Source organism: Seriola aureovittata, chromosome 4 (assembly GCF_021018895.1).
Source record: "Seriola aureovittata isolate HTS-2021-v1 ecotype China chromosome 4, ASM2101889v1, whole genome shotgun sequence".
Taxonomy (NCBI): Eukaryota; Metazoa; Chordata; class Actinopteri; order Carangiformes; family Carangidae; genus Seriola; species Seriola aureovittata.
The window spans coordinates 10791542-10805951 of NC_079367.1; the positions used below are offsets into that span (position 1 = coordinate 10791542).

The window sequence follows — 14410 nt, forward strand, 5'->3', positions numbered from 1 at the left end:
CGAAAATATTGGGCCGTACAACCCAATATTTTAATTCACCTGTCTGAATTTGACGTTCCTTTAGCTATGAAACATGCCTGACATTAGCTCTCTCCCACCTAATGAGCCTTTCTGTAGTTACATTCGTTTGAATATTCTGAATCCCTTTGAAATTTAGTTAGTTTTTAGCTGTTTAAATGTTAAGCTAACTGACCATAGTTGCCATTGGTAGAGAACTATCTTGACCTACACTGCAACCGTTAATTTCGTGTTCCGCTGATAAACTAGCTTATTTTTGCACTTATTTTAACTCTTAGCTTATTTTTTTTATCCAACTGAAGACGTGTTTATTTAGTATGTTTTTTTAAAAGTGGGACACAGCTAAATACTCGTACTTGGCTCCATCAACAAAAGCGTCGCAAAGGTTAAAAAAAAAAAACATTACCTGCACCTGTTTGGGATTTGAAGTCTATTCTGGTGGCCATTACAATTACAAAACATTAAGGACGCTTTTTGAAAGAACTACAAGCAGCCACTCCGCTCTCAACACCGCCCACCCTGCCTCTCGACTACAGTTTTATCAGGCAGAAAACTTCCTGAATGAGATACTAACCACAACAACAGGGGCAGAGTTGCCTGTAGGACAAAACGACGGAACCATTTGTCGGTCGTTGTTGTTACATATTTTTTGTTACCGCTGTTTTATCACCAGGCTCTACAGCTAGCGACATAGCTCTCGTTAGCTAAAGACGGAGTTGATCACCTGCTCTAAGCTGCTAATCTCATGTTAGCACGCTCCCTGTAGGTATTGCTCACTTATCCACCTCCTTGACATCGGCACTCTGCCTTTCCTCGACTCACTGGCACCTGTCTCACCGCAGGTAAGTGTCGTGCTATGAATGTCAACGCTCTCCATCACCGACATGTTTTTTTCCCAGGTAGTTATAAGCGAAGTAACAAACTTGTCAGAGTTACAGTGGCTATGGCACTACAGCATCATCTGGCGAATGTTGTATTTTACATGAAGCTGCAAAAGGAACCGGTACTTGTCAAATAGGGAACTTTTTACTCACAGTTCTCTCAGTGGCTGCCATAACATTTCAGGTGGATGCAAGATAATGGTTCAAAATGAGCACAACAGCAAAATAATGGCCTGTAAATGCCAGCCCTAGTCGGTTCAGTGTTAATGCAGTCAGAGAGCACTGTGTCCGTGTGGCTTTAAACTTATCTGGATTGTAAGGACACATGCAAAACAGTGGTTGCAGCCTTGCCGCCATTTACTGTTGTGACTAATCTTTGGTAAAGTGCAAGTGTAACTAATAACGTTAATTAATGTTTCTCTTCTCTGCCATTAACCCTTAGTACTGAAGCAGAATGCACAATACCAGACCCCTGTTGCATATTATTAAACTACTGTGATTAGGATTGTGTTACACTAGTGTTTGACAGTTTTATCAACCATATGCAAATACATAGCTACGAAAATAAGTCCTATACACAGAGAGTACTGTACCTCTCCACTCTCCAGTCTTTACAGTCTCCTACATCTATGATTGAAACCTTGGCCTTTGTTAAAGTGTTGTTTACACATTAATTTACAGAAAATGGACTAAAGCCTAATTGATGAATTGTGGTATGACACAACCTTATGTGAATTTTGGGAGTTACCCACGATTGTGCTTTCTTTCCAAACTTTCCAAACACATTGGATGTAAACTTATCCCCATGTTGAACGAAGAAAAACTCTGTCTAAACTGAATCCCAAAAGTAATGAAGCACAGGAAAACAGTCTCCACAACAGAATGTTTAAATGAATTTATTAGAATTTATTACTTATTAAAGTACATTTGTTTATTGTTTCTAGTATTACAGAAGAAGGACTCTATATTAATAGTTTATTGCGTCAATGTTTCAGGTATTTCTTTAATCCTGTGGCAGGGCGGTCTGTTACCATGTCAGTTAATGTCTCTCAGTTGTAGCTGTTGAAGACACTGACCAATCCTTATCTTATAATCCTAGTTAGCAATTGGTATTAAGAAACACTGGCACAATGGATGCAATTTCAACCATAATGTTTGTGCATTAGTGGGTGTCAAGGATCAAACTGAAACCTCGACATAACTAAAGTGCCTTCTGATAGTTGGAGGTAAAAGGTAGGCTTCAGTTGTTGTCTGATCAGCAGGTGATGACTCATTGTAATTTTGAAAAGACGCACTCCTGAACAGAGACTTGGTATGTAAGTTAGTCTCCCTGCCCTCTAATAAATGATCTGTATGATGAGTAGAATGAAGAATGACGTCATTGTAGATCATGTGAAGGTAATAAACAGTGGTTGAAGAAGAACTGGTCCTGGAGGCGTCACATGTAGGCGGGTGTGTGTGAGTGACTGAGACACAACACAGGCCAGTGAAAGAGGATATCATTGATATTTTTCCCCTTTTTTAACCATCAGGATTCACTGCTTCCTTATGAGAAGGCTGAGGTAAATATTCATATAATGTGTAGGCCAATGTTCTATATTTATCACAGTGACATTTTTACTGCAGCAGTAATATTGGAGAGGTTGTCCTTGTTCAGGTATGACTCAAGCCAGTTTCTCACCATTGCACCCAGTGGAACAGTAAACTACACACTTTGCAGTGCGGCTGTTATGTGATGATCATGTCTGTGACTGAAAGGCTTTCTGGGAAGTAGTGCACATGGGATTTTATAACATGCAATGGATCGAATAGAGCTGGTGCACTTTTGGAAGCATTATAAAAAAAAATTGTTTCTTGAATTTATTCCATTTTTGACTCACCAAAATTTATCTTCCCGCTTTAATACAACATTTAAACACTTTTGCATTTAAAGGCATCTAAATACTGCAATACTTTTTTTTTTAAATCCTTGACTGTCATTTCCATCCACCACCAACTATATCTCCCTGCTTGTTCACCTGTCTTGCCTTCTTCTTCTTCAGGTCCTTGTCTGCTCCCATTCTGTCAGTCTCTGTGAGTGATTGAATGCGGCGAGACTGGCATCAGTAGACAAGCACACACACAGAGGGCCATTGATTGGTCAAGGATGACCATGGATGACATGAAGAATGAAGCCGACACCACCTCACTAGTCTCCATGGCTCTCTACACTGTGATGTATCCCGTCTTTAACCAGGTGAAGAATGCAGAGTTTCAGTTGAAGTAAAAACAATAAAAGCTGAGTAAACAAGGCCAAGGTTTGCTGCATGAGAAAGAAATCTCGATGAGCCTTGTTGTAAATATTCAGGTGTAGCAGAAAGAGGTTGCAGTATTTGTCTAATGAAAATGCTGGTTGCGGATTGCAGTGAATAGGATTTTTTTTTTTTTGCCAAGTTCAGGTCTGTGGTGTGCCAGGATAAAAATGCTAAATAAAGTGCTAACAAGGATATATGACATAAATGTAATGTAATGTGAAGTGACCAGACTGCTAGTGTCTTCTGGGTGTATGAGAAGTGTGTGTATGTATATATATATATATATATATATATATATATATATATATACTGTGCTTGCAGGTTATGTTTTTCCTTAACTTACGCATATAGACTAGGTTTCTTGTGTTTCCATTATATTTACACATGAAGTTCAGTGGAGTGTGTTTATTTAAGATCTCCTTCTTGTATAATTACCAGTTTTAAAAGGAAAAAGCTATTTATCTTTGCTAATTTTTCGCTTCAAAAACTGGAATTTTGAAAACAAAATCTGCAAATGTAAATGGTACACACCCAGACATGGCAAACTATAATTTACTCAGAGCTCAAAATAACACAGGAAGTGTCAAGAGGTGCTGTGCAAATGTTAAATCAAAACTGACAAGACAAAGAAAATCAATAGAGAGTACTGTATGTGGTGGCGGCACAAACTTGAGAACACAACAATGGGCTTCATTTATCAAACAAATTACATTGCAGTTTGTACTGAAAACAATTTAAAACCGACATCTATGCTCTTTATGTAGCAAATCAATGGATAACACACACAGAGCACACACTTAAAGAGCAGGGCTATTTTATATTATACCACCAGAACAGGAGTATTGTCTTTCAAAGCCTGACAAACACTATAAATTTATCAACTTGAATTTTTTTTTACAGCCTCTGGGAGGCCTATGGGTTTGTGGCACTGACCATTTTCATTCCCCAATCCTCTCTCCCCTCATTTCTAGTCTGTCCACTCCTCGATAAAGACAAGAAATGCATAAAATTTAAATCGATTTTTCCACAAACATTTTTTGGTGAAGGTTGATCATGAAGAGATACTTAATTTTAAACCAACATATGTGTTAGTCCATGGTGTGCAAACTGAGCACCGTGAAGTAATATCAGACTATGAGCTCAGAGGAACTGAACAGAATACAGTGCAGTACACAGTCCAATACAATAACACAGTGTCCTCCTTTGATATTGTGGGTTGCCTGGCTTGTATGCACTGTCTGCAGAATTACTTTTCAGGACAGAGGAGAGTCTATGATAAGAGCTGAGCTGTTTGTGTTTGTGTGTATGTTACGGTTTGTGCTACTGGCTTATGTTTGTGTGTCTGTGTATTATGACTTGCAGTTGGAGCAAGTCAACTTATCAGCAGCGCAGACCTTGAGAGCAGCTTTTATAAAGGTTAGTTTGTTTACATTTCATGGAATGAACAGTCTTCTTTCTTGTAATAACTGGGCCTATACCTAACTTTTTCAACAATTTCAGAACATCAACTTTCTGTTAAGTTGTAGATTATATAAGTCCCACAGTTGACCAAAGTTGACTATGATTACTATCAGTGCAACTTGTATGTTTGTGTGTCTGAAGGCAGAGAAGGAGAACCCAGGCCTGACCCAGGACATTGTTGTCAAAATACTGGAGAAGAAGAACTTAAAAATCAACTATAGTGAGTCTCTACTTCGCATGGCTGCGGACGATGTGCAAGGTATGATGCTGGGTGCTTGATTAATGTTGTGTGTGAAGAGTGAAGGAGGGAGACATTGGATGTGTTACATAGGAAAACTAGACAACTGTAACAACGTGTAATTATGTCAAAAAGAAAGGCTTTGTAAACTGACAAACAGTAAGGATGCTTCAGCAGGCTGGATGATAACCACCTTAACCTAACTGGGGTTTCTGTTACTTTTTGTCTTATTACATGAGCTCAATTTGCCACTGGGGGGAGCTGTTTCTCCACAAATCGACTCATCTCCCTACTCTCAAATGTCCCTTCATTTCTGTCTGTAATTGAATTCCTTGTGCCGTGTACAGTGATTGATGGTAGTAATGAATTCACACTCGCATATACACACACACTTTGGATGAATTTTAAATGCATCTCCTGCATGGCACATCCCAAATTCTACCTTAATACTGCCTTTGCTTAACAAACTAAACATTGCCATTTTAAATGGTGTGCACACATATGCATGGTCATGTATTCATTTTATACCTTTGACTGTAGATGTGTTTTTCGCATGTGCTACTGTCATTTATTGCTTTATATTGGTGTCACCTGCAGCTACAGCACATTCAGTACGTCTTCAGACCCTTTCAATTATTTCACATTTTGTGATGTTGCAGCCTTATGCTAAAATAAAAAAAGCAATCATTTTCATAAATCCACACTCAATACCCCATAATGACACAATGAAAACAGATTTTTAGAAATCTTTACAGAAAAATTCAGACCCTTTGCTATGATACTTGGATATTATCTCAGATGCCTCCCATTTCTCTTCATCATCTTTGAGATGTTTCTTTTGGTTGATTGGACATGATTTGAAAGGCACACACCTGTCTATATAAGGTCTGACAATGCACATCAGAGCAAAAACCAAGCCGTGAGGTAAAAGGAACTGCCTGCAGAGCTCAGAGACAGGATTGTGTCAAAGCACAGATCTGGAGAAGGCTACAAAGAAAATTTCTGCTGCATTGAATATTCCTAAGAGCACAGTGGCCTCCATAATTCTTAAATGGAAGACATTTGGAACAACCAGGACTCTTCCTAGAGCTGGCTGCTCGGCCAAACTGAGCAATCGAAGGAGAAGGGTTTTGGTAAGAGAGGTGACCAAAACCCTGATGGTCACTCTGGCTGAGCTCCAGATATCCTGTGTGGAGATGGGAGAAACTTCCATACTTATGTAATTGTGATATTTAATAATTTCCTTTTTAATAAATTTGAAAATATTTCTAAAATTCTTTTGTTTTTACTTTGTCATTATGGGTTATTGAAACTAGATGGGTGAGGAGAAAAAATACCCTTTTTTTATTTTAGCATAAGGCTGCAACATAACAATGTGAAAAATTGAAGGGGTCTGAACACTTCCTGAATGCACAGTATTTACATGTGTGTTAACGTGCCTGTCACTGAGATCTGTATTTTTCTCTTCCTTTTGGTGTTTTCAGAGTTCATGATTGATAGACGAGAGCCAGAGTTCCAGGAGCTGAACGAGAGGGCCCGAGCTCTGAGACACATCCTCAGCACCATACCAGATGAGATCAATGACAGAGTAGGCTTCCTACAGACCATCAAGTAAGACAGCTCGGTGTGTGAATGCGAGTGTGTGTGTGCAATATTCGCCAGGTTTATTTTTGCTTAAAAGTTTCAGTCAAACTTCCTGTATTATTTTTTCATCTTTAATATTAATTAGTAATTATTAATTGAATACACTGCCAGACGATGTCTCAAGGACTTTAACTAATCATTCCCATGGGTAAAATCTTTCTTCTTTTTTTTTATAGTAAATTGCTTTGATACACTGTGTGTGTCTTCATGATGAAGACCCTTGTTTCATAAAAACAAAAAACAAAATTCATTCATTCTATGAAGTATAATGAGACAACCAGGAGTCAGCACAAGTTGAAAATCTGTCAATAGTTCGTGGCAGGTTTTGAGGTTGTTACAAACACAGACTCATAGGCACAGTCTACACACTTTTGCAATCAGTGCATACTTATGTTGCTAACCAGAGTGAATGTCTGTATCAGAGGACATTGGTTGTTTAACTGCACAAACAGACCTGTAGTTAAAGTCATGCGAATAATGTGAGTTGAAAAGTCACTTTACTCTCTGTCTGCACACACCTTAAGAACTGAAACACAAGATATGGTTTTGTTTTACTACAGCACCTTCACTTAGCAAAATAGTTTGTGTTTGTGTGCAATAAACAGTTTATCAGTAAAATGATAGAAGAAGAAGAAGAAGAAGAAGCAAGAAGTAAATAACTGTGCTCAAATTAATCTCAATACATCCAGAGAGTGTTTGACATTCATTTGAGATTGTTTGATTGTTTCTAACTGGTCATTTGTGCTGTGGTATATCAAGGAATGGTTTAGAAGAAGTATGAAATAATCTCAACTCATTGGTCCACTCACAAGCTTTCAACCGCATCTCACAGTTTTCATCAACAATTGGAGCTGGGGTGTCATCTCATGACCCAGGTTTAGAAATCAAATCATTAAAACATGCCACATAAACATGCATAGGTACTGAACTTAGTGTTAGTTATTTATATGTATGTGATGGAATAGTGATGACAAACCTCCAAGGTTTTGTATCTTTGTCCACTGCACTATACACACACACACGCACACACACTAGAGACGGTGGAGAGACAGTGAGAAACGTTTCATTTCCTTGGCTCACTTTGCCATTATTTTGATGGAATTCAATACTCTTAGTGAGTCACTGCTTAAGTTACTTACCCAGCGGACGGCTTAGAAAAAAAATCAATTCAAATGGAATGCTACTAATTTAAGTTATGAAACGACAGATTTCAAGTGCATACAAGGAGAGAAAAAAAGTTGAAGGTGCAAGCAGTTTGTAACAACAGGGGAAGAAAGGCAGACAACGAGCAGGATCAAAGAACTGTTGTTTCAGGGTTATCACTGCCTGATAAAACCAGACAGATTTTGAGATATTGTTTTATTAACATGCACTTTATTTGTGTGTCATATCCACAGAGACATTGCCAGTGCCATAAAGGAGCTGCTAGACACAGTTAATACTGTCTTCAGGAAATACCAGTATCAGAACAGACGGGTAAGTAGATACATGAAGAGGGAAAAGTACATACACACAAACAGTCTCCGTGAAATAAGTGGAGCTGAAAGGCTGTCTGTATTTATTGGCTAGGCATTGGAACAGCAGAAGAAAGAGTTTGTGAAATACTCCAAGAGCTTCAGCGACACTCTCAAAACATACTTCAAAGACGGAAAGTATGACACTGTTTCTAGTTTTCTCTGTTTTTCTTCCTTTTCTCTCATCGGTTTTTCCTTTTCACACACACTCACACACACACACAAACACACACACACACACACACATGCACGCATGCATATGCACACACACGCACACACGCATGCATATGCACACAATGTCACGATCATGTAAATGGTTGTTGTTTGATCACAGGCCAGCTTCTATCAAATTTCTACCATTGCTGAATAATTCCCTTGACCCATTTCCTGTGGATTCATGCTGGCTTGTATTCTCTGAAGCCTGACATTCTCCAATCCAGCCAGATCAAAATGTTTCCTGGATCAATCCTGATATTGTTGCCATGGTTCTCTGCTGTATGATTGACAAGTGCATCCTTGTGTCTATGTCACGGTTGTTTCCAGAGTGATAAACGTGTTTGTCAGCGCCAACCGGCTCATCCACCAAACCAACATGATACTGCAGGCCTTCAAGACGGTGGTGTAGCAGCCTGAGAAGACATACACACCGACAGACATTTTTATTTGAGAAAAGGTGATATGAGGCTGTGTAATTTGTAAAGACATTGTATTATTTTGGGCTGTATAATTTATAATTCTGTAGCTTTGAGGGTAGATCAGGTAGTTTAAGGTTCAAAGCAAATCAGGTTGACAGTAATTGCCAGGGATTTTTAACTCTCTTTTATGTTGTTCTTTTATCAGATTCTTAAGTCAATATTCCTCTATATATTTCTCTCTCTGTTCAGTACTGTGTAGGACTAAAAAAGTATAGGGGAATGTGATCATTTTTCATGTCCTCAAAAGTTTGGCAATTGCAAAAGTCTTAAAAAGTTACAATAAAAACAAGTGGCATTCAGTTTCCAAACACATTCCGAAATTTTGGGGGTTTTCACTTCATTTCCTTGCCTTTTCTGGTTGTAAAAACACACACAGTGGTGTCTTCTACTTGGTACTAATATCTTGCCACTATCAGCATCCATCATTTTCAACTTAAATCTGTTATGTTCAGATCCTGTCAAGAAGTCAAGGTCTGGAGAAATGTTTGGGAATTTGAAATGGAGGCTGTGTTTGCTGTTTGCTGTCTGCTAGAGTGCGCTGCTTCATCCAGTGCATCATAAACACAACCCATCCAGGTGAGCAGTAACTCACCTGCTGTGCAGTCTGTCACTTTAGTTACAGAAGTGTATGTGAAGTCTTCACATTTCCTGTATACTAACAAAAAAGTTTATGTACTGGGATTGTGTGTGTACCCTGTCAGTCACTTTTTTTCTTAATTATCTTGTGACCCTTCAGAAGGTGTACTGTATGTATTTAGACCAAAATTCACCTTGAAACACTGGATTTATTGATTGCTATAGTATTGCTGATAGTATTGATTGCTATTGTTGTAAAAGATCTACATACAGTAGAATGCATGGTGTTACACAAAGCTGTCACAGTTTTTGATCCGACTAGACATTTCAGAAATCACTGAGCAGCTTTTATTATAGACACCAGTTGCACCATTATCTCACACAGGAAGGTGCTGGGGCACAGCTACAACTGTACCCACACCCCAGTGTTCGAGTTAATCCCACTTCTAGTCTACATTAGGAGGTGGTTAAATGTCACTTTAATAGGTTTATTTTAGGGACAGAGGGTACAGCACGAGAAGTTACACAACTTCACCACAAAAACTCCACTGAACATCTCAGACTGCCTAAACGTAATAAGACAATTATTTCCAGACAAATAGACATGATTATAGATGAACACAATGTTAAATTGATATTTAACAACTTATTTTTATTTTAATCAACATGTCAAGGAATTTGAAGCAGCAAAATTGGAATAAGTCATTATTTTACACAAATATATTTGACTATGAATGTATCATTTTACTTTTCTGTTGTCACTCACTGTCTGATACTTTAATGTGCGATGGCCATGGCAGCGTTCCATCAGCCAAATCTTATTAAAATAGAAACCTGAATTCAAAACAACCATTAAACAAAAAGTAATGAGACCTGAAATTCAAAACGACTATTAAACCAGAGTCATAAAGAGCGTGTTGAACAATCACATTTCTTTTTTCATTGCAAATAAAAGAGTTCCAATATTTGAGGAAGATTTTCAAAAGTGGGTCTCTTTTCAGATTTCCATTGTTGTATGAAAGTGCTTCATTTCCGCTCAGTTGCCCTTGCGTTCTGTTTTCTTTGATGGCACCTCTTTCCTCCCAAGTGCTAAGATCCGCACCAATTTTTTTCCCCCATTCCAGCAACTTCATTCTTCTCCCCGTATAATAGTGGATTTTCCATGGTGGATTTGTGGTTGGCTATTTCGGGCTCTGTACTCGCTCCTACATGCACTGCTGTAATCCAATTGTGATAGTGTTAATTTCTAAAGCTTTATTATTGAAATTGCTGAGACCTAATTTTCTGATCCTGTCACTGTTGACGACCGCCATAATCAGCTAATTCAAGTTATTCCAGGCCATTAAGTCACACACAGGGATTGGTCGTGGTCACTGAAGCAGCGGGGAGGAAGAGAAATGATAACATCTATGTTGGGTGTGTAGCTTTGGGGTTGTATTCACGCCTGCAGTCACACATGCAATCTATTTGTTTCAGTTTTAACAAAACCCTAAGAGACTTTTTTTTTTTAAATCTTTTTTTTGTGTGTGTGTGTGTGTGTGTGTGCGCGTGTGTGCGTGTGCGTGCATTTGTATTTGTGTGTGTGTGTGTGTGTGTGTGTGTGTGCGCGTGCCTGCGTGTGTACACAGAGTGACCCACAGGATGCCTTCTCAAAGGCATTTGAATGACACTATAAAGCTCTGGTGGTGTGTGTTTTTATTTTTGTTCAGGTCCAGGTTCACATCAGTATTTTTTTTTGTTGTTTCAATGCATGAACACTTTTATGAGGGGCAGTAGAATACTAATGTTCTCATGAATTGTGTCGCTGTAGCTATGGTATATGTGTGTGTGCAGGTTGTGTGTCTGTGTCAGAGAGTAATTGTACCTCACACAGATTATGTTCTCTTCAGTGCCTAATCTGTGAATAGAAGTTTCTCACACACACACACACACACACACACAAACACAACTCTTTTTGACTACTTGGTTGCCAGGAAACTTAGCCTTAGAGTCTTTGAGAGTGAGGGATAATAAAAGAAAAGAATTGTGTGTGTGTGTGTGTGTGTGTGTGTGTGGCCTCCACCACTGTCTGGGCTACTGGGGGCAGTTAGTTAACTCTCTGCGGGTGTGTGTGCTGCAGCCAGGGCTGTTAGCATTGATTGCTTCTCAGACATCGCTGGCTTAGACAAACTTCTGGACACAAAGCTCGGGCTCTGGGAATCACCTTAATCTCCTGCGGACAAGACCCAGCCAAGGCCAAGACAGACTAACCAGAGACTGAGGATTTGTTTGAACTGTCATACATTTTTTTTTTTTTTTTAAATGGTGTGTTTCAGCACCTCAGATGCATAGGGACTCTGGGACAGTTTGCTGTGGACACCCATTGTTGACTGAAGGGATGAAATTGGATGTCTTGGTAAGTTTGAATGTGTTATTAACGGAGAAACTGTGTGTTCAGTTCTACTATATGGACTTTATGATTAAAAACCTGCTTGACTGAAGTGTGTACACACTGGCAGTCCTGTCAAGGTGCAGCTAACTTGACAGTGATGTTGCCAGGCTAAGAGCCTGTCATTATCCAGTTACAGCCTGGTACTGAGGGTTTTTTTGGACAGTTTGACTGCAGTGGATGATACTCTGTCCAACTCTAATAAAACCCAGATAGAAATCCAGCAGTGACAGTTTCAAGAAGGCTGACTGAAACTTGAGGAAGGAGAGGGACAACACTGGTAAGTGGATATTGTTTTCCAGCAGATATGACAGCATTATATATATTTTTATTTTTCCATTGAGTTGTCTTGTAAAATGTACATGATTGAAAGCAGATTGAAACCAATGACAGGAGCACTGAAAAGTAATGCCTTTTTACTTCTTTACTTCAGTATTTATGGTGCATCATCTACAAATATGGGCCACTTTTTGTGTTAATTTTATTTAACTGTGCCTGTGTAATCACATAAAGACTTATGCCAGCTGCTTGCTGCAAAAGAAGCCAGGATTTAAAGTTATCACACTCATCAACAAAACATGAGCGAACTGCCCCCAAGGTTTCACCATTCTTTCTGTTTATTACAGTGGCATAAACAAATCTGTCGCAGTCTACTACTCATTGTCAGTGGTGAAAATAAAAGGTGGATAAACCATAATATCAAGATCACACTGTAGTTAATCTCTGTTAAGAAAAAGATAACAGCTTCAGCAAAGCATTGATTTTTAGCTTTCATTACACAACCTGTCATCTAAATCTCAGCTCAGTGTGATGCCATTTCCAATGAATTTGTCTCATAAACGTTCATGTCGGGCTAAAAATTGAACTGAGGGTGTTTGCTGTCCTCCACTGCCCTTTGTGGTCTTTTGTAGAATGTTAAAATGAAACCTTTCATCAACATTTCTCTATTAGACCTCAAACACACCTTTAATCATAGCACAGGCTAACTTAACAAATCTGACCTTTTATTCATAGTATTATTCATACTGCTCATCTACCTGACTTCTGCACTTCTGCATTTTCTCTCTGCATTTCACATTACCTGACACAACAGAGACTTGACATGCTTTGGCAACCTGCCACCTCCTTGAACCATTTCTGAGGTATAATTTTGGGGACCTATTCACCCACTTTTGAAAGCCACTGAGCTGGGGGAAAAATTCTGTTGAAAATGAAAGACCTTAGCACACCATTCAACACAGTCATGTTTGGATAGAGTGAAAAGCGCTAACAAAAGAAGTCTGCTGCTGCTGCTGTGACTTCACTGTATGATTATGGTGATTATGGTGGCGCTGTGAAACAGATATGGAAGGTTACTAAGGGATTACTCAAGCTGGGAACATCTTGTTTCGTCATGTCACACCTAGAAAGTGAGGAATTTATTATTTGACTGAGTCTTCAGCACAGACCCGCATACACATGCTGTACCTGTCTGACTGTGTCTGGTATGTTGGTGATTGATTGACAGGTGAGCTGTAACCATGGGAACCAGGATGGAGGTGGCACAGCTTGAGAGCAGGATGAATATTGAGGACTATAGAAAGCTACAGAACCTCTTCCTGGTGAGTCCGTCAGTTTATTAAAGACCTCGTGTTAAAGCACATTTAATTCAGATGGGAAACAATTAAAAAAAACAGTGTTATATTATACAGTATATGTGTGTTGTGTGCCACACTTTGCTCGCAGCCACAGTGCAATGTCTCATAATCCTGTTGACTTTGATGCAGGATGCCTCGGGTGCATCTCGCTCCTTGTCCAGAACTGAATTCATGGATTTGGCTTGCTCTTTAGTAGGCCGTGGCTGCAAGGAGGAATATGGCCTCCTGTTCGATAGTGTGGTTGTCACTCAAGAGCACCGCGGCCTCCTTCTGGACAGTGACGCCGTGAAGGAGGAAGGACGTATCGACTGGGGAGGCCTGTGTTCTTTTCTGCTGCTGGAGCTTTCAGATAAAGTGAAGAACACCAGAACCAGTACTGTGCCTTGCTGGAAGCCCACGCGCACCCTGACCTGTCCACATCGAGACCAGGTTCAAAAGGTAAAAGTCAATGGACCTCTTGGAGACCTAAGAGAGGAAGGGTTTGTTATGAGGGTGAGAGCATGTTGCCCATTTTAAACATCTGATCCATTTCAGCATGTTATTTAAAAAAACATTTTGACATTGACTGACTGGAGAATCCCAAAATCTGCTGACTGGGAGGAATTTAACGTTATTAAACATTGTGTGAGGAAATGTTCAAAAGTATTAGGGTCTTGCTCATCAAAATGGCACACCTCTTTTGAGATAAATGGCTCTGGACTCCTTTAACATCTATCAATTAATATGTAAATTAAGTGGCTGGTATAAAGTGCCTACTGCTGTGGATAAAGTGATGGCTCACCACTTTAATCTTTCAATCCTGAGAATGTCAAAGTGTCAGAATGTTGTGTCAGTTGTTTTCCAAATGACTGGAAGGTTTTCACCCCTTTAACTTAGATCAGTCTAAAAGAGGCAGACAGACTAAAGTCACTTAGAAGATTTTTAATTACCTCCGCCAAGGAGGTTATTATTTATTATTTCACCCATGTCCGTTTATTTGCTTGTTTGTCAGCAGGATTACACAAAATAATGAAATGATTTGCAC

General features: G+C 39.2%; 2 protein-coding genes across 3 annotated transcripts in view; both read left to right on the plus strand.

The window, feature by feature from the left end:
• Positions 1–299: 299 nt before the first annotated feature.
• Positions 300–9057, plus strand: pdcd10a (programmed cell death 10a). The gene is made up of 8 exons (XM_056373842.1): positions 300–860; positions 2942–3135; positions 4556–4609; positions 4796–4913; positions 6377–6503; positions 7934–8012; positions 8106–8188; positions 8594–9057. The coding sequence occupies exons 2-8, from the start codon at positions 3046–3048 to the stop codon at positions 8673–8675; spliced, it is 633 nt and encodes a 210-aa protein (XP_056229817.1). The 5' UTR covers positions 300–860; positions 2942–3045; the 3' UTR covers positions 8676–9057.
• Positions 9058–11071: 2014 nt separating this feature from the next.
• The window catches only part of LOC130167545 (WD repeat-containing protein 49-like), a 29964-nt gene continuing 26625 nt past the window's right edge, over positions 11072–14410 (plus strand). The window contains exons 1-3 of one of the 2 annotated variants that reach the window (XM_056373835.1): positions 11072–12029; positions 13257–13350; positions 13516–13824. In XM_056373835.1, the coding sequence (XP_056229810.1) occupies positions 13270–13350; positions 13516–13824 (390 nt within the window). In that variant the 5' untranslated portion in view covers positions 11072–12029; positions 13257–13269. The remainder of the gene's footprint in view (positions 12030–13256; positions 13351–13515; positions 13825–14410) is intronic. The other variant, XM_056373836.1, reaches the window with a different exon arrangement.

What these genes read in the sequence shown, in the direction of transcription:
- pdcd10a (XM_056373842.1), top strand. Translation starts at nt 3,046, where the DNA reads ATGACCATGGATGACATGAAGAATGAAGCCGACACCACCTCACTAGTC. An exon ending in TGTATCCCGTCTTTAACCAG is followed by an intron (nt 3,136 to 4,555) that starts GTGAAGAATGCA and finishes TATGACTTGCAG; the next exon opens with TTGGAGCAAGTCAACTTATC. An exon ending in GGCTGCGGACGATGTGCAAG is followed by an intron (nt 4,914 to 6,376) that starts GTATGATGCTGG and finishes TGGTGTTTTCAG; the next exon opens with AGTTCATGATTGATAGACGA.